The 20543-nt window shown below is 35.3% G+C and overlaps 1 protein-coding gene across 2 annotated transcripts in view; it reads right to left on the minus strand.

Annotated features, from left to right (window-relative positions):
- Positions 1 to 1339: 1339 nt before the first annotated feature.
- PTPN14 (protein tyrosine phosphatase non-receptor type 14) overlaps positions 1340 to 20543 on the minus strand; it is a 304902-nt gene continuing 285698 nt past the window's right edge. For both annotated transcript variants that reach the window (XM_053712491.1, XM_053712492.1), the window contains 4 exons: positions 18824 to 18952; positions 6535 to 6766; positions 6289 to 6452; positions 1340 to 1956 (listed from right to left, as the gene is read on the minus strand). In XM_053712491.1, coding sequence (XP_053568466.1) covers positions 1828 to 1956; positions 6289 to 6452; positions 6535 to 6766; positions 18824 to 18952 — 654 coding nt within the window. In that variant the 3' untranslated portion in view covers positions 1340 to 1827. The remainder of the gene's footprint in view (positions 1957 to 6288; positions 6453 to 6534; positions 6767 to 18823; positions 18953 to 20543) is intronic.

Here is a 20543-nt window from a genome sequence, read left to right on the forward strand (position 1 = left end):
CTCTCGTGTGCACTAACCCTACATGAAAATATGAATATTTCACATTCTAATGTTCTTCACATAGCAGAATATGATTATATGACATATTTCTACATATATCTGATTGTATTTTGATACAATATATTATATATATATATATATATATATATATATATATATATACATACACTATGTATATGTATGTGTGTATATATATATATATATATATATATATATACTGTATATAAGTATGTATAGATATATACAGATATATATAGGAATATCTATTTATAAATACATAGAACATATTTTTCTATGTGCAGAACAATATATTTGTTTTGTGACATTTTTTTTGTTTATCAAAACAGTTAACCAGAGTTCAGAGGTCACACTAAACCCATGACGAGTTAACTTCAATTGCTGTAATCGCATTTACTTTCAACTTGTAAAACAAACAAAAAATGCGCAAACACCTGTAATAAACTCCTTTTCGCTTGCGCGTAACTGTTAGCAATCCACTCGTAATCTAGCCCTGCATGTTCTATGTGAATCATGAAAGAAAAAAATTGGGTTTCGTGTCCTTTTACTCCCAAAAAGGGGTTAAAGGGACATTAAACACTAAATACATTTCATGTACCTCCCTCTAATCATGGAGAAGTAATTTTAGAATCTGAAGGAGAGTTGTTTAAAAATGTATTCAGTGTTTAATGTCCATTTGAACACGTAGTTAAAGCTAGCTTTAGATAGGAAGTGCACTACTAGGACCTAACTGATCACATCTGGGAAGCCCTTGACAAATGACGTATGTGTGTAGCCAATAATCACCAGCTAGCTCCCAGCAGCATATTACTGATCATTACTATGCTCAGAACAAAGAATGCCAAAATAATGAAGTACTATTTAGAATAGAATACATCGAAAAGTATGTTAAAATTAAATGTTCTGTCTCAACCACGAGTCGCATACCAATTCTTTGTTTTTATTATGCTGCACTCGAAACGTCTACATAAAAATAAAAATAAATCACATTTTGGAAGCCTTTAAATGGAAGCCTAGAGTTTAAAGGGATTTTGCTTTGTATGTAAAAAAATGTGATAGTCTATGACATTTTCTTTCCCTTAGTGTTCTCAGATTTGTGTAAAATGTCACCGAATCTGATTTTAACTGTTGCTAGATGATTAAGTGGATGTGCAGCAATTGTAATTCTTTCCAGCCAAAATCATTTCTGGGTAACCTTAAATACAGTAAATATCCATACATACAGTTTTTTTATATACAATACCATATAATGATTTTTTATTTTTTTTTACAAAACTTATAACAAACATGAGAAATAATAAAATAATACAGTCTTACAAAGTGGTTTTGTTTAACTTTATTACAAACTTAATAATAAAAAAAAGCATTAACAAAGCAGTAACAAAATGGACCTATTAATATACAAAGGTATTCAACATAAAAAAAAGTTAAAAAAAAAGTGCAAGAGTATGATACAAATATACATATAACTTGTGTGGATACTTCACAAGCAGAACTATGAACTTGTGTTTGAAATCTGAAACGCTCTAAAGTTAATTTGCATATATTGGTAAAGTTATGTCACCTGCAATTGTCTCTTAATATAAAATATCGTGGTGACAATGTCTTTGTAATTATATAATATAAATCTACAACTTTTTTGTTCATATTTATTAAACATTTCTTTTAGCTCCTTAATTTATAAAATTCATTAAAATATTAAAATACTTCGCAAAAATAAATTAATTACATTTAAAGACTCCCTAACCAAATACTTCACACACCATTTTAGAAACAAAAAACAGGTTAGACACAGAACACAAAAACATATCAAATCAGTCTGGATCTTTCCAGAAACTGAATAAGAACTTGGTAGACAAATTTGTACTGTGCGATAGTCTGAATCATGAACATCCTTTGTTCCCGAAGTCTTTTCAACATTATTGGAATTTCAATTTTCTACAAACGAAGAGAAAGGCTAAGTTAATATGATGGGCTGGGTACCTTGTTTAAAAGGTCAGTTCTAAATATCCCTAATACGCTAACTTCAGTTAAAATTAGATAATGAAACCCAACCTAACACTCACAACACAAGCTAGAACTACACAATTCTATAAAATGTAAACACAATTCTTACGTGTATGAATGATATTGGGTACTAGCTGAACAACTATAAAGACAACCGAGGTACTGTGAAATATGCAGTTTACATCTGCTGTTTGTGGGGTTTTTTACTCCACCAATTTTATGTAAGCGTTTCTCAACTGCGGTCCTCAAGAACCCCCAACAGGCCAGGTTTTTATTATAGCGGAATCAGTGCACAGGTAAAGTAATCAGCTGATCAATAACACCATGGTTACTAACCTGCTCTTACCCATTAGCTGATTATTTCACATGTGCACTGGTTCAGCTATAATGAAAACCTGGCCTGTTGGGGGTACTTGACCGCGATTGAGAAACAATGGTCTATGACATGACATTTTTGATGCTAGGCTGATTTTATATATATATATATATATATATATATATATATATTCACACATACATACATATACAGTATACATATACTGTATACGTATGTATATATATATATATATATATATATACACACACATACATATACAGTATACATATATATATATATATATATATATACACAAACATATATATATATATATATATATATATATATATATATATATATATATATATATATATATATATATATATATATATACTGTACACGGGCTTTACCACTATTTGTATATAAAAAAAAATCTCAAGGTGTTTGATGTCCCTTTAAGTTAAGATAGAGATATAAAGTTCTAAGTATTATGTCTTCTTTGGTTTATGGGGCAAGCTCTGTACACCGATAATATGTTTGTCATGTTAAGAAGTTTGCTATTTTTTTTCTTTTGTTTAGTTTGTTTGTCATTTTAAAATACCAGCTGCTTTATAGTTTTTATTATCCTGAAACAGACTGGCAAACTGGCAGATGAGAATGGATCTTCATATATAGGGAACTATATTTCTCAATATGGGATGGTAGTGTTTTCTTTTTAAAATGCTGTAACTTTTCATTACCCTTATTGTGATTATTAGAAATGACAGTATCAAGGTCATAGCTACCAAGTGTCCAATGAGTTAATAGACTTATTGTGCTTTACACCCTAAAATGAAACACTAACATTCATTTTTTATATGCATAGTAGGCATCAACAGTTAAAACAGAACAAAAACAGAGCAAAAGATTGGCAAACAAAATAAATGTATAAAAATATTTTAAAACATTTGTGAACACACTTTGCAGAGTTCTTCATATCCAAACTATTCCATGAATCCATCCTTCAAAATAAAAACTATTAAAGGAACATGAAACCCTCAAAACATATTTCAGAATACAGATAGAGCATACAAATTTAAAAAACTTTCCAATTTACTTCTATTATATCATTTGCTTTATTTACTTGGTATCCTTTGTTGAAAAGCATACCTAGGTAGGCTCAGGAGCTAGCTGCTGAGTGGTGGCTGCACATATATGCCTCCTGTGATTGGCTTACAGATGTGTTCAGCTAGCTCCCTGTAGTTCATTGCTGCTACTTCAATAAAGGATACCAAGAGAATGAAGCAAACATGATAGAGGTACATTTGAAAGTTGTATAAAGTTGCATTCTCTGCGTGAATCACAAAAGAAGAATTTTGTGTTTCATGTCCCTTTAAGCATGTTTACTTGATTTCCTTGGCTGAGGCCAATCAGAGGCCAGATAAATTAGCTTGTGCACTGATCTAAGCAATCACTGTGCAGTAAAGAGCAGTTTTGAATTAACTTTCCAATTTACTTAAATCTTCAAATTTGCCTTATTTTCTTGATATCCTTTGTTGAAAAGAAAAACCTTGATAGGCTCAGAAGCAGAAAAGCAATGCTGGAAGCTAGCTGGTAAGTGGTGACTGCACATATGTGCCTCCTCATTGGCTCACCTAATGTGTTCAGCTAGTCATGCATTGCTGCTCCTGATCCTACCTAGGTTTACTCTCCAACAAAGGATAGCAAGAAAATTAACCCCTTAACGACACGCGTCGTACAGGGTACGTCGCACACAACCTGGTCTTTAAAGACCAGCGACGTACCCTGTACGACGTTGGGGTTGAAAGCGGCTGGAAGCGATCCTGATCGCTTCCAGCCGTTTTCCGGTTATTGCAGTGATGCCTCGATATCGAGGCATCACTGCAATAACATTTTACCCCATCCGATGCAGAGAGAGCCACTCTGTGGCCCTCTCTGCACCGGACATCGATGGCCCGCAATCGTTGGTGGGTGGGAGCCGACGTGGGAGGCGGGTGGGCGGCCATCGGTGCATGTCGTAATGCAGCGGTGGGCGGGATCGTGGGCGGGCTCGCTGGGGGCGCGCACGGACGCGCGCGCGTGCACGCAGGGAGGCGGGCGGGCGCGTGCACGGGGAGGGAGCGGGTGGGAACCATTACACTATGGAACAGTTTGTTAAAATATAGAGGCAGAGAGGGGGAATAAAAATTTATTTTAAACAATCGAAGTGATCTGGGAGGGGGTGGGGGTTTTATTCTTTGGAGGGGGGAAGCTACACTACAGAAAAGTGGGGAAAAAAATAAAAATATATATATTTTTTTGTAAACTGGGTACTGGCAGACAGCTGCCAGTACCCAAGATGGCTCCCAATAATGTAGAAGGGGAGGGTTAGAGAGCTGTTTGGGGGGGATCAGGGAGGTTTGGGGCTAAGGGGTATTCTACACAGCAGCATATGTAAATATGCTAAAAAAAAAATAATTTAAAAAAAAAGATACCTTTTATTTTAGTACTGGCAGACTTTCTGCCAGTACTTAAGATGGCGGGGACAATTGTGGGGTGGGGGAGGGAAGAGAGCTGTTTGGGAGGGATCAGGGGGTCTGCTGTGTTAGGTGGGAGGCTGATCTCTACACTAAAGCTAACATTAACCCTGCAAGTTCCCTACAAGATCCCTAATTAACCCCTTCACTGCTAGACATAATACACGTGTGATGTGCAGCGGCATTTAGCAGCCTTCTAATTACTAAAAAGCATCGCCAAAACCATATATGTCTGCTATTTCTGAACAAAGGGGATCCCAGAGAAGCATTAACAACCATTTGTGCCATAATTGCACAAGCTGTTTGTAAATAATTTCAGTGAGAAACCTAAAATTGCGAAAAAATTTACGTTTTTTAAAATTTGATCGCATTTGGCGGTGAAATGGTGGCATTAAATATACCAAAATGGGTCTAGATCAATACTTTGGGTTGTCTACTACACTACACTAAAGCTAAAATTAACTCTACAAGCTCCCTACATGCTCCCTAATTAACCCCTTCACTGCTGGGCATAAAACACATGTGGTGCGCAGTGGCATTTAGCAGCCTTCTAATTACCAAAAAGCAACACCAAAGCCATATAAGTCTGCTATTTCTGAACAAAGGGGATCCCAGAGAAGCATTTACAACCATTTATGCCATAATTGCACAAGTTGTTTGTAAATAATTTCTGTGAGAAACCTAAAGTTTGTGAAAAAATTTGTGAAAAATTGAACAATTTTTTTTATTTGATCGCATTGGCGGTGAAATGGTGGCATGAAATATACCAAAATGGGCCTAGATCAATACTTTGGAATGTCTTCTAAAAAAAATATATACATGTTAAGGGATATTCAGGTATTCCTGACAGATATCAGGGTTCCAATGTAACTAGCGCTCATTTTGAAAAAAAGTGGCTTTGAAATAGCAAAGTGCTACTTGTATTTATTGCCCTATAACTTGCAAAAAAAGCAAAGAACGTGTTAACATTGGGTATTTCTAAACTCAGGACAAAATTTAGAAACTATTTAGCATGGGTGTTTTTTGGTGGTTGTAGATGTGTAACAGATTTTGGGGGTCAAAGTTAGAAAAAGTGTGTTTTTTTCCATTTTTTCCTCATATTTTATAATTTTTTTAATAATAAATGATAAGATATGATGAAAATAATGGTATCTTTAGAAAGTCCATTTAGTGGCGAGAAAAACGGTATATAATATGTGTGGGTACAGTAAATGAGTAAGAGGAAAATTATAGCTAAACACAAACACCGCAGAAATGTAAAAATAGCCCTGGTCTTTAAGGGAAAGAAATTGAAAAATGGCCTTGGTCCTTAAGGGGTTAAGCAAATTTGAAAATGGAAGCAAATTGGAAAGTTGCTCTATCTGAATCATGAAAGTCTAATTCTGACTTTATTGTTCCTTTAAATAACATTTCATTCAAATATAAACCAACCTCGTCATGTTCTAAACAACGGATCATCAGTTCTGTCAGCACAACAACTCCGGTTCTCCCAACCCCAGCACTGCAATGTACTACAACTGGAGGATTACAAAGGTTGCTAGTGTCCATCATACTGTTGGCATGGCGACGAACAGACTGGATCTCTTCTAAATAGGCTAAATTATAAAAAAACAAAATCAGCAGCTGTAGATTTCATTAATGGGTGAGGAAAATCATTATGTTCTTACTAAATCTTACACAAAAATCCTTGGACCTCTTCTGGGCACCCATGGCTTGGCCAATCCATAAACTGTAAGTGCCACACTGTCCTTTCTTGATCAGATAACAGATGTTTGACCTTTAACCCTGTTGTTGCATAGCAACCAGAATCTGTACGAAAGTTTGTTGTCACTTTAAATTTTCCATAGGTAGCAGAGTGTCTGGATCCTAGTTTTGGCCAATAACGATGACTTTTTGCTTTTCCTTCTTCCTGTAAAATATCAAAGATGTGTTAGCAGCTAGAATACTATGTTAAATGCCATTTTTAAAATGCTTGTAACTATTTTTTTTTTAATTCTTCTATTTATCAAGCGACAGGATACAAAAAGAAAAAAAACACAGACTATTATTATCAAACATATAAAACTGTAAATACATATGATTCGAAATATCCCAATATCTGTGTTGAAATAAGACTGATAGTTCTACTCTCTGAGTTTTCTCTTTTTAAACCCTACCCCAAAAAGACAAAATAAATAAATTAAAAAAAAATTAATACTAATAATAATAGTAGTTCCCCCTCTCTCTCCCTTTGTCATCCAACGTATTGAACCTGCCATATTCCAAGTAGGACTAAGTCTGTGTTTCTAAATGGGAATATAATAATATCTTGTTTTTCCTTAGAAAGTGATTTAATGAAAATTGACCATTTTCTAAAAAAAGACCAGGCGGGGTTCTAAATTGGTATCTGTGTCTCTCTGCTCGATAATACATGGCTTTTTAATAAAAATCATTATTTCTTGTGGAAGATGAGTCTTCTTTTGCACAAAATAAAAGAGTTAATGAGCTTATTATTGGGCAAATCTATATTATAGGGGGAGAGAAGGACTATATTATACTTGGAAAAAGTAAAAGGGGATATCTTTAAAACCGTATTAATCCAGTATTCTACCTTTAGCCAGAGTTGTTTTATCATAGGGCATTCCCACAGCATATGCATTAGGACATCTCCTAGTAGTTGACATTTAGGGCATTTGTTAAAATCTAGATTAAACCATGTATGTCCCTTATACAGAGAGTAATAAGTCATGTATAAGAGTTTGAGAAGTGATTCTCTCCAGGATGCCGATAATGTAGTTTCACGCATCTACTTGTAAACTCTCATATTAATGATAGAGGATGCCATTTGTTGAAAATATAAATTAAATTTTCATCTACTCTGAGTCCCAATAAAGTTCTGTACCAGGGAGAGATAGAAGAAAGACCATTCTGGACTAGTTTAATCCAGGAATCGAGTTTTACCCAGGTCCAGTTCCACCCCTGTATGGTAGTGATATTAAGGATATAATGTCTTATCTGAAGATAGGCAAAAAAGTCCTTATTATCTAAAAGATATTTTTCCTTCAGGTTAGAGAAAGATTTGACTATTTTTAAATTGAAATCTACAAATTGTGCTAATTTAAAGAGCCCTAAACGGGTCCATTTTTTAAACACTTTTAAATTAAATTCCAGGGGTAATCTGATGATTAGAAATTGCATATGTAAAACACATTTTTGTACATATCTTCTGCCAGGCTAAGAGTAGATTATATACTGAGCTTAGGTTTTTAGCTGATCTAGGGATAGTTTTATGATTACAATGAAGGATGGCTATAGGTGAATATGGGTATAAAATATTCTCTTCAAGTTCTATTTGAGAGAAATAGTTTGAATTCCCAAGCCAACCTACAACAAATCTCGCCAAAGAGATTAAGCTATATAATTCGAAATCAAGAAGTGCCAAACCACCATGTTCTTTTCCCAGAAATAATCTTTTCAGGGCAATTCTAGGTGTTTTCCCTTGCCATATAAAATGCGATAAAGAAGAGTAAAAATTGCGGAGATCTTTTTTTTTGAGAATTATATGAATATTTTGGATTACATAAAGAATCTTGGGAAAAGAGATAATTTTAAACATGGCAACCCTTCCCAAAATGTTTAGCGGCAAATTATGCCAATGGTGCAGATCTTCCTTGACCTTAGAGAGTATCTTTGTAATCTTTAAGGTATACCAATTAGAAGGATTTCTTGAATTATTAATAGATATGTAAATTAATGTGTTGCCACTTTAAATGGTATAGATACTATAGAGGGATGCTGTTCCTTGAGCCAGAACATTTTGGATTTTGTTGTATTTACTTTATAGCCAGAGAACGCGCTAAATATTTTAATCTCTTGTAAAAATTGCTGGATATTTCTCGAAAGATTAGAAATATAGATTAAGAGATCATCAGCGTAGCGGGCAACCATAATTTCTCTTTTACAAATTTTAATACCTTCAATTCTTTGACGGATAGAGATAGCTAAAAAAAACTATAGCTATGATAAATAAAAGAGGGGAAAGCGGACAGCGCTGCCTAGTCCAGTGTTTCTCAACAGCCGGGCCGCGGCCCACTACCGGGCCGCGAAGGCCCTGCTGGTGGGCCGCGACCCAACATTGCCTCCAGACACTCGCTCTGACAGGCCCGCCTTTACACATCTCCTAAATTTTGGACGGGCCTGTCAGAGTGCCACTGCGCATGTCAGTTTGCGCACTGTGAGCATGTAGCGGCGGGCGGGCGCACTGTGACCGGGTAGAAGCGGCGGGCGTCATGCAGAGCGTGAAGTATCGGCTCACAGGTAAGTAAGCCCACTGACACCAATGACATAATTACGGCCACTGACACCAATGTATATATTTAGGGCGGCCACTGGACACCAATGTGTATTTGTAAACTGTGTGTGTGTATATATATATATATATATATGGATCCCACTGACACCAATAAATTATCATATAATTAACCCACTGTAATATATATATATATTATAATTATATGATAATTCAGTGGTGTGGGATCCATATATAATATATATAAATGGTTTATAGTGGGTTAATTTTATAATTCATTGGTGTCAGTGGGTGAGGGAGGAGAGAGAGAGAGAAAGAGAGGGAGGGGAGAGAGAGAGAGGAGATAGAGAGAGAGAGAGAGAGAGAGAGAGAGAAAGAAAGAAAGAAAGAAAGAAAGAAAGAAAGAGAGAGGGGAGGAGAGAGAGAAAAAGAGAGAGAGGGGAGGAGAGAGGGAGAGAGAGAGAGAAAGAGAGAGGGGAGGAGAGAGAGAGAACGAAAGAGAGGGGAGGAGAGAGAGAGAAAGAGAGAGGGGAGGAGAGAAAGAGACTGTATGTATATATATATATATATATATATTTCTTCCAAACCTACTGCAACCCACTCCCGATGCTTACCGGGCCCTGGACCGGTCCGGCTAAAACTTACCGGGCCTTGAGGTCACTTAGGTTGAGAACCACTGGCCTAGTCCCTTGTTTTAGAGTAATGTTCTCTGTCAATTGACCATTGATTAACAAAGCTGTTTTGGAAGTGTTATAAATATTCTTCACAAAGTGCAAAAAAAGCCAGTACAAACCAAATCTTTCCAGAGAGAAAAATATATGGTCGTGATGCACCTAGTCGAAAGCCTTCTCCGCATCCAATGAAAGAACAGCCATATCCTCATATGTTCTAAATAATGCAGTAGATACAGCTTCCTTTGATGAACAATAATCTATTGTAAGAAATAATTCTCTAATCTTAGCAGAAGGATTTCTGCCTTTAAGAAAACCAACCTGATCAGAATGTATTATTTGATTTAAAGGGCTCTGAAGTTTGTTGGCAAAAATAGTAGTTAAGATTTTGTAGTCATAGTTTAATAGAGCTATCGGCCTATAGGAACCTATTTCAAGAGGATCCTTACCTTTCTTTAAAATAAAAGTAGTCCAGGATGCAGAGAAGGTATCCGAACATGGTGATTTGTTTACGAAGTAATGATTAAAACGTTTTTTTAGGTATGGAATATTAAGTTTCAACATTTTATAAAATTCGTTAGGAAGTAAATCTGGACCCGGTGTTTTATGTAAGGATAAATAATCTATACTATCCGAAATTTCTTTGTCAGAAATAGGAGCATTAATCAAGGGTAGCAAGTGTTCTGGGCAAATCGGGCCTGAGATACTATCCCAGAATTTTGCTTTGTAGTCTAGGTTGGATTCTTTATATGAATATAAATCAGAATAAGAAGAAAAAGATGATAAAATCTTTTTTGGATCTTTATGAATATTGCCGTTTAATTGAATCGCTTCAATACCTTGGGAACTAGAGGAATTTGTAATTATTCTAGCCAAGAGTTTACCCGTCTTATTTCCGTATCTATAGTATTTAGCCTGGACTTTTAACTCAGTCAATGTTGTAGAATTAAGAAGTAAAGTGTCTTGTTCTTTCTTAGGATTGAGATATTTAACCCAATTTTCATTGGAAGAATTTAAGAGATAAGCATTGTATGTATTAACTAAATGATTTATGTTTTCTTTTTCTCTCTTCCTAAGTCTTTTCTTCATATTAATCATAAAAGAAGTAATATTACCGACCAGAACAACAAGAATTTAAATAAAAAAGAGAAACTTCCAGCATAAGAGGTGTGCTTGTAACTCTTAAATGTAAAAATTTGACAGAAGTTTAGTACAGTATTTATCAAGGTATTAACATTTATGATTATAATGATTTGCATTATGTTACTAGCAGCAAAGTTAGCTCCTTAGATCTGGTGATATAAACCTCAAAGACTAGCTATGAAGATACATGTGGGAAAAACTGAACTTTTCTTGTGCAAAATGAATTTAAACAGTTATGGCAAAAGAGCAAAAGTTTGATTTAGATATCATGACAATTTTGCACTAATCTGAAATAAGTTTAATTTGATTTAAAGGGATACTAAGCCAAAAAAAAAAATTCTTTAATGATTCAGATAGAGCATGCAATTTTAAGAAACTTTCTAATTTACTCCTATGCTCTATTCAAATTTTATTTTGGAGTTTTCTATTTCATGACAAAATGACAGAATTAAACCTGAGATAAAGGGCAGTCTGTAGAGGCTTAGCTACAAACTAATCAGAGAGGTAAAAAGTATATTAATATAACCGTGTTGGTTATGCAAAACTGGGGAATAGGTAATAAAGGGATTATCTATCTTTTTAAACAAAATATTTCAAGTGGACTGTCCCTTTAAGTCTGTTTGGTCTGGATAATACAGACGCAAACCCTGAAAGTATGTAAACACCTCTTTGAATTATTATTTTAATTGTAATACTTAAGGGTTCAGCAGCCTGGATAGCGCTTGCTGATTGTTGGTCACATTTAGCCACCAATAAATAAGCAAGCGTAACCCAGGTTCTAAACCAAACATGGGCCGGCTCCTAAGCTTTTTACGTTCCTGCTTTTTATATATAAAGATACCAAGAGAACGAAGAAAAATGTATAATAAGAGTAAATTAGAAAGTTGCTTAAATTGCATGCTCTATCAGATTAATTAAAGAAAAAAAAATGGGTTTAGTATCCCTTTAAGTGTTACAATTAAAATATTAATTTAAAGAGATTTTTACATACATTCAGGGTTTGCGCCTGTATTATCTAGACCAAACAAACAGACTTAAAAGGACAGTCTACTTGAAATTGTTTATTGTTTAAAAATATAGATAATCCCTTTAGTTCCCATTCCCCAGCTTTGTATAATCAACATGATTATATATATATTTTTTAATCTAGTTTTTACCTCTGTGATTACTTAGTATCTAAGCCACTGCAGACTGCCCCTATCTCAGGTTTAATTCTCTATATCATTTTGTCATTAAATAGAAAACTCTGAAATAAAATTTCAAGAGTATATGATGCCAATAATGATGGTGATAGGTTCAAATCCCACTAAAAGTTTATTTGTCAAGAGTTCATGTTGAAATGTCCTAGTCCTACAGACTCAGAGGTCACATTGCTTTAGCATTTGTTTATATGGCTCATATAGTTAAAGTGCCATAAAACATGTTGAGATTTGTGCATATCCTAAAGGGGCCAATTATGTAAAAATAGTCTGCTTAAAAAAATTGCTGGCAAATATTTTAAAATAATTTTCAAAAATAAGCAAAATTAGATATCTAGCCATGCTGTCTGGATTAGACTGATCCACCCCCCTTATCAGTGTTTAGCATCAGAAACACAGGAATTGTATTTCAACTGAGTTCACATGAGCTTATTTGCTTCTAGGCATGCTCCAGCAGATAATGAGTGTTAAAGTCTTGCATTCTACTAAAGCAAAGGTGGATAAAGATACAGCCATAAAAGGAAATGTGTGGGGGAGTTAGAGCTGAACAACTCAGAAACTTAAAAGAAAGGGTTAATGGCGAGGCACTGCAGTATAAATTTTCAGGTAAAATAATTAAAGTACATATTATATTTTGTCTCTATCCCAACTTATGTCCCTTTAAAGTTCTTTGGTATGTATGTGTTTGCACATTTCTGTTTGGGTATTTATGATTGTGTGTGTGTTTATGTAGGTGTGCATGTATATGTGTTTGTGTAGATCTGCTTGTGTGTGTGTGTTTATGCAGGTGTGATTGTGTGTGTGTGTATGTGTGCATTTGTGTATTTATACAGGTGTGCGTTTGTGTAAATGTGCATGTGTGTGAGTGTGTTTATGTAGATGTGTGTGTGTTTATGCAGGTGTGATTGTGTGTGTGTGTGCATTTGTGCATTAATACTGGTGTGCAGTTGCGTGCCTGTGTGTTTATGTAGATCTGTATGTATGTGTTTGTGTGTGTTTATGCAGGTATGCTTGTATGTGTGTGCATTTGTGTATTTATACAGGTGTGCATTTGTGTGCCTGTGTGTTTATGTAAATGTGTGATTGTTTATGTAGATGTGCTTGTATGTATGTGTTTATGCAGGTGTGTTTATGTAGCCGTGAATGTGTGTGTGCGTTTGTGTGGTTATGTAGATGTGCATGTGTGTGTGTTTGTGTGCGTATTTATGTAGATGTGCATGCATGTGTGTGTGTTTATGTCAATGTGCATGTATGTCTGTGTTTGTGTGTTTATATATGTATGTGTTTGTATGTTAATGTAAATCATTAAATGTGCATGTATGTGTATTTGTGTGTGTTTTTGTGCATGTGTGGTTATGTAGATGTGCATGTGTGTCTGTATTGCTATCCAGGTGTGTGTGTGTGTGTTTATGTAGATGCGCATGTGTGGGTGTTTATGAAGGTGTGCATGTGCGTGTGTGTGTTTATTAGGGATAATGTTCAACATTCTAACATTTGTTTAATGTAATAGTATTTCTAATGCTCTCTTTAAATGTAATATTCAAATTATGCAATATTTGAAATAGAAACATTCAAATTGATATATTTGTATCTATTATGTATCAATTTACTAAATTCCCTACCACATGAACTATTGAACTTCTGAATAGTACTGTATTAGTTAAATTTAAAGTGACAATCAAAAACTGTAAATAACAGATTATAGAATTTCTAAGAATATTCGTTCTTAACACTCGATTATGTAAACTGAATTTCTACAATAACATTTGTTCTAACATTTGAATTTTAATATAAAGTCATTCGCCCATCCCTAGTGTTTATGAAGGAGTCTATGTGTGTTTTTATGTAGGTGTGTGTGTGTTTATGTAGATGTGCATGTGTGTGTGTGTGTTTATGTAGTTGTGTGTGTTTAAGTAGGTGTGCATGTGTGTGTTTATGTAGATGTGCATGTGTGTGTGTTTATGTAGATGTGCATGTGTGTGTGTGTGTTTATGTAGATGTGCATGTGTGTGTGTGTTTATGTAGATGTGCATGTGTGTGTGTGTGTTTATGTAGATGTGCATGTGTGTGTGTGTGTTTATGTAGATGTGCATGTGTGGGTGTTTATGAAGGTGTGTATGTGTGTTTTTATGCATGTGTGTGTGTTTATGTAGATCTGCATAACAGTGTGTTTGTGAGTCTGTGTGTGTGCTTATATATGTGTGTTTATGTAGATGTGCATGTATGTGTGTATGTTTTTATGTAGATGTGCATGTGTGTGTGTATGTTTTTATGTAGATGTACATGTGTGTGTGTATGTTTTTATGTAGATGTGCATGTGTGTGTGTGTGTGTATGTTTTTATGTAGATGTGTGTGTATGTTTTTATGTAGATGTGTGTGTGTGTGTTTATGTAGATGTGCATGTGTGTGTTTATGTAGATGTGCATGTGTGTGTTTATGTAGATGTGCATGTGTGTTTATGTAGATGTGCATGTGTGCGTGTTTATGAAGGTGTGTATGTGTGTTTTTATGCATGTGTCTGTGCTTATGTACATCTGCATAACAGTGTGTTTGTTTGTGAGTCTGTGTGTGTGCTTATATATGTGTGTTTATGTAGATGTGCATGTGTGTGTTTTTATATAGATGTGCATGTGTGTTTTTATGTAGATGTGCATGTGTGTGTGTTTTTTATATAGATGTGCATGTGTGTGTGTGTTTTATATAGATGTGCATGTGTGTGTGTGTTTTTTATAGATGTGCATGTGTGTGTGTGTTTTTTATATAGATGTGCATGTGTGTGTGTGTTTTTTATATAGATGTGCATGTGTGTTTTTATGTAGATGTGTGTGTGTGTGTTTTTATATAGATGTGCATGTGTGTTTTTTTTATATAGTTGTGCATGTGTGTGTGTGTTTTTATGTAGATGTGTGTTTATGTAGATCTGCATAACAGTGTGTTTGTTTGTTCCAGTCTTCTATATTAGTAATATGCAGCATATTTGCAAATATAACCAGAGACCACAAGAGGGTGCTCTCTATTTAAATCTTCTATTGGACCCAAAGGAAAAATGTATAGGCCCTCAATGTGTGTTTGTAAAATGAGAATGAAAAATACACACTGAAGTCTAGATCACAATCCAGTTAAAAGCTTAGCAAGTCGTTATAAGAACAAACAATTTAGCAGGTGTTAATGACACATTTTCTTGTTATCTCCTCTTAACCCCCTTTGCTACTGGGTATTTCATGCCACCATTTGACTGCCAAATGTGATCAGATAAAAAGTTAACTTTTTCAAAAACGTGTGTGTTCTCACTGAAATTATTTACACACAGCTTCTGCAGTCTTAAAGGGACAGTCTACTCCAGATTTTTTTTTTTTTATAATGATAGATAAATCCCTTTATTACCCATTCCCCAGTTTTGCATAACCAACACTTTTATATTAATATACTTTTTACCTCTGTGATTACCTTGTATCTAAACTTCTTTTATTATTATCGGTTATTTGTAGAGCGCCAACAGATTCCGCAGACTACCCCCTTATTTTAGTTCTTTTGACAGACTTGCAATTAGTGCTGACTCCTAGCTAACTCCACATGCGTAAGCACAATGTTATCTATATGGCACACATGAACTAATGCCCTCGAGCTGTGCACAACTGTCAAAATGCCCTGCGATAAGAAGCAGCCTTTAAGGGCTTAGAAATTAGCATATAAGCCTACCTAGATTTAGCTTTCAACAAAGAATACCAAGAGAACAAAGAACATTTGATAATAAAAGTAAATTGGAAAGTTGTTTAAAATTGCATGCCCTATATAAATCATGAAAGTTTCATTTTGACTAGACTGTCCCTTTAAGACAAATGGTTGTAAAAGCTTCTCTTGGATCGCTTTTATTCAGACATGGCAGACATGCATGGCTTTGCCAATGGTCTTTGGTAATTAGAAGGCTGCTAAACTGCAGCTGCTCACCTCACTTCTAAAACTCCCAGCAGTGAAGGGGTTAATCAGTTAGCTGTTAAAGGTAATATTTGCTGTACTGTAGGGATTACCCCCCTGACACCTCCCACCACCCATTCCCTCTTAAACAGCCCCCCAACTGGTCACTAGTCCGCCAGTATGTAGTTTTTTTTTTTCTTCTATAGTGTAGGAACCCACCTGCCTCTTCCTGTATAGCTCTTTTTTGTAGTTTAGGGACCCACCCTTCCCTCTCTGCTGCCAAATCATATTTCCTTAGTGTAGGGTCCTGCCCCTCACTCCCTACTCCATGGTGGGCCGCCCTTTAGCCTCCCTCCTCCCCTTCCACAACTCCAAAAGGAACCACCACAAGATCATTATAGACAGTGACACAGACTGACAACTGTAATGTGATTTAGCTGTGTGCTTTTTGGGAAAGGTTTCATTTTTTGTTTCATAGAAGAATATAAGGGCAAGCAAGAGAAAACCCTGAGAGCTGCATACAGTTTGCCAAGGGCCTTTTTAAATTTCATAAAATGTAGCTAAAAATCTACACTCAGATCGAACATGTCATAAAAATAACTGAAGAAAAAGAAGATATCCTTATTAATTTGAGTTCGATAAAATAAAGAAAACTGCAAAGTACTCAAACACTGGCAGTGCATTACGTATCAGATACAAATGAAAATGCACAGAACAAATCAACTTGTTTTAGGAAATATCTCTGGTTACTACGCCCATCACAGACCTGAGCAGGTCACAGGTGACCAATATTGTATTCTACTTTCAAAAACAGAAAAGATCAATCCCAGATTACAGCGGAAACAAATTGCTGTTTCATTTGGCAAAACATGAGACATAATTATAAGAAATCTCGGTGCTAGCAGAAGAACAGCTTCTGGTGCTGTTTCACCTGATAAGAATACTGGAATGTGAAGTTGGCTGCAGATGCTTCAGTATTGTGAGACAATTCCACCAAGAAAGCAAGATAACAGTTTTAGGAATTTAATGGAATTGCCTCTGTTTTGTTTGGCAAATATGACTTAACTATGGAAATCTATCGTCACAATGGGAGACGGTGAGAAGAATAAACACAGGACACCGTGTCACACATTTAAAAAGGGACATAAAAATGCAAAAAGAAAATGCTCTATTGTGTTAGAGGATTTTATTATCGCACTGCTGTTTTCATATAGTTATGTGCTTAAAGGGACACTCAAGTCAAAATTAAAAACTTCATGATTCAGATAGAGCAGCAATTTTAAACAACTTTCCAATTTACTTCAATTAACAAAATGTGCACAGTCTTTTTATATTTACACTTTTTGAGTCACCAACTCCTACTGAGCATGTGCAAGAATTCACAGCATATACGTATATGCATTTGTGATTGGCTGATGGCTGTCACATGATACAGGGGGAGTGGAAATAGACATAACTTTGCAATTTATTTAACAAAAATCTACTACTCATTTGAAGTTCAGACTAAGTGCTATTGCATTGTCTTCTTATCATGCATTTGTTGATTATGCAAATCTACTGTATTGACTGGTCCTTTAAACGGATATTATACACAAGATTTTTCTTTGCAGAAACGTTTTGTAGATGATCAATTTATATAGCCCATCTGGGAGTGTTTTTGAAAAATGTATGGTTTTGCTGACTTTCAGACTCTTAACCAAGCCCCACAGTGTCAGATGTATACACACGTTTACAGACTCCTGTTTATGTTATCTGTCTTTTTATATGCAGAGAGGGGGAAGGGGGGGGGGGTCTGCTCTTCTTGTTTACCCAGCCCCTTTCAGTGGGTGTCCCAGACTAACCTCATCAACAGTGCTAAATTGGGAGCTTCTAAGTAAGTTTTTAAAAGGTTTTATACTGGATTTTTTATCAGTATCTGTGCATTTCTTCTTTGCTCCAAGGTGAACACATTTGGTTAGCCAATGGCAAGATGCATATGTGCATACTAGCCCCCAATAATCAATCCCCTGCTCCTCAGCCTACCTAGGTATGCTTTTCAACAAAGGATACCAAGAAAACAAAGTACATTTGATAACAGAAGTAAATGATATAGGCTCTTAAAATTGTATTCTCTAGCTGATGATAGTTTAATTTTGACTTTTACCTGTGCAGAGACTTATGTAAAATAAAATGTAAAAAAAATGGTAGTAGATACATGAATAATTATTTAGCAAAAGCAACTGGCTTAGAACAGGCTTGTCCAGCCTAAGACTCAGGGGCAAGATAATACTTTTTACGTAGCCCTACATTTCTACAAGCTTGTAGGCACAATTTATTGAAAAGACACCAAAAAATAATAAAACAAACATTTTGTTAACTATAACCAGAGACACTAAGCTCCTACGTCACCACTACAACCACTGCATAAACATTCCTGCGCTATTAACCCCTAGCTGCTACTACCCCCATAAAATATCTCTGTGGCAAAACCTCCCCTCTGCAATTAACTCCTGCCTCCGACTATCTTCATCTCATAAACCCCCTCTGACTGCTTCTACCCCATCTTATAACCCACTTTGCAACTACCCCCACTATTAACCCCTTCTACTCCATCACATAAACCCCCTAAAGTAAACTGCCCCACCTCTAACCCCCACCACACAAGAGCCCCTAACCTAAACAAAGCCCGAACCCACTTTACACTAAAATGTTACAATTACATAAAAAGTGCAGACAATAAATAGTGGGTATCCAAAGTAAAGGTACCTACCTCATCACCAGTAACCATAGAAATCACATTCACTCCCTGCTCCCATACCATCTGCCAAAAGTCATGAAATGTTTGTGGCAAAGGTGCTTGTGTTGCTATGTAGTGCCACTCTTTCCCAGCCACTGCTGCCTGTTTAAGAAATAGTCAAAATCATAAAGTTGTAGCCCAATCAGATGATTAACAATATTTTACACAAATACTATGTTCACAATGAGCCTTAAAGATACAGAATATAAAAGGGCATGGAAGTAATGCTTTAAAGGGACCTTAAAGGGACATAAAATAGCCTGTATTAATGGGCAAACTCCACACCACTATTTGCCTTTTCTTGGAAATGCCAATCCAGACTTGACAGAAATTGCATTGTTTTGCAGTATCTTATTTAATCCCCCTGTTTAGGAAAATAAGGGATATATATGTAGCAGGGCTAGCCTTCTGAAGTCTGGAGTGTGCGCTTCCAAATTATCAGTATTGGAAAACCCATAATTTAAAGGGACATTAAACACCAAGGCCAAAATCACACAGCATTATGGAGCATTCACATTACTGTAGTGCAAACTGGTTAACATATATTGTGTTCGAGGCAGTTTAGTGTGTGCTACTGGTATGTAATTTCCCTTAGATAAAAGATTTCTATCAAGGTCTGCACTAAAATTCATGAGGGTAACACTTGAGCACAAAGCTAATATAGCACAAAAAATATGTAGTTGAGTTTTTCATTTAGTTTTCTGCTATACACTTTGAATGAGAATTTTACACATAATATTGAACACAAAATGTAGACACATACACACACTCACCCAGGACCCCTACAGATTGCACTAGTGCAATACTTATTAACTGACACAACCGTTCAAAGTATAGATGAACTAAATAAGTATAGGGTGCATTAAAATACTTTGGGTAAACATTTTAGCTAACTTGTAATAGCCAACTGAATGTTACTGTTTGTGTAAGGCTGAGCAAAAAAAAAAAAAAAAGAACACCACACTTTATCAATTGCACTGTTAAACTAAATAAATGCTGGGTATAGTCTAGTTTTTAAAGCAAAAATTAGTCTGAGAATAATACGCAGATGAATAAATTAAGGGTCGGATTATGAGTGGAGCAAAAACGTTTGTGTGCGAGCGTTAAGGGGTTTATTGCGGGGGTTTGCACTCATCGGTCTAACGTCTCATATTACTAGTTTAACTGTTTTTCGAAACAAAAAAAGTGTCAGAAAGCACATCGAATATACAGTACAAAAGTACAGTTAAACTCATACCTAATAAAAATTATTTAAAAAAAATATTGCACACAAAAGTTATAAGGACTCAAAGATATGAGGTCTCAGAATAAAAAAGGTAGGCAAAGGGCTTTAATAGACATACATATACGTGTCTAGAGATGTATACGTATGTATAAAGTATACATATGCATTTGTATGTGTATATATGTATTTATAGACATATATACACACATAAATTACATATGTACACATATATAGACATATACAGTTGTATGCAAAAGTTTAGGCACCCCTGACAATTTCCATGATTTTCATTTATAAATAATTGGGCGTTTGGATCAGCAATTTCATTTTGATCTATCAAATAACTAAAGGACACAGTAATATTTCAGTAGTGAAATGAGGTTTATTGGATTAACAGATAATGTGCAATATGCATCAAAACGAAATTAGACGGGTGCATAAAGTTGGGCACCCCAACAGAAATATTGC

Source organism: Bombina bombina, chromosome 4 (genome assembly GCF_027579735.1).
Source record: "Bombina bombina isolate aBomBom1 chromosome 4, aBomBom1.pri, whole genome shotgun sequence".
NCBI classification, from domain to species: domain Eukaryota; kingdom Metazoa; phylum Chordata; class Amphibia; order Anura; family Bombinatoridae; genus Bombina; species Bombina bombina.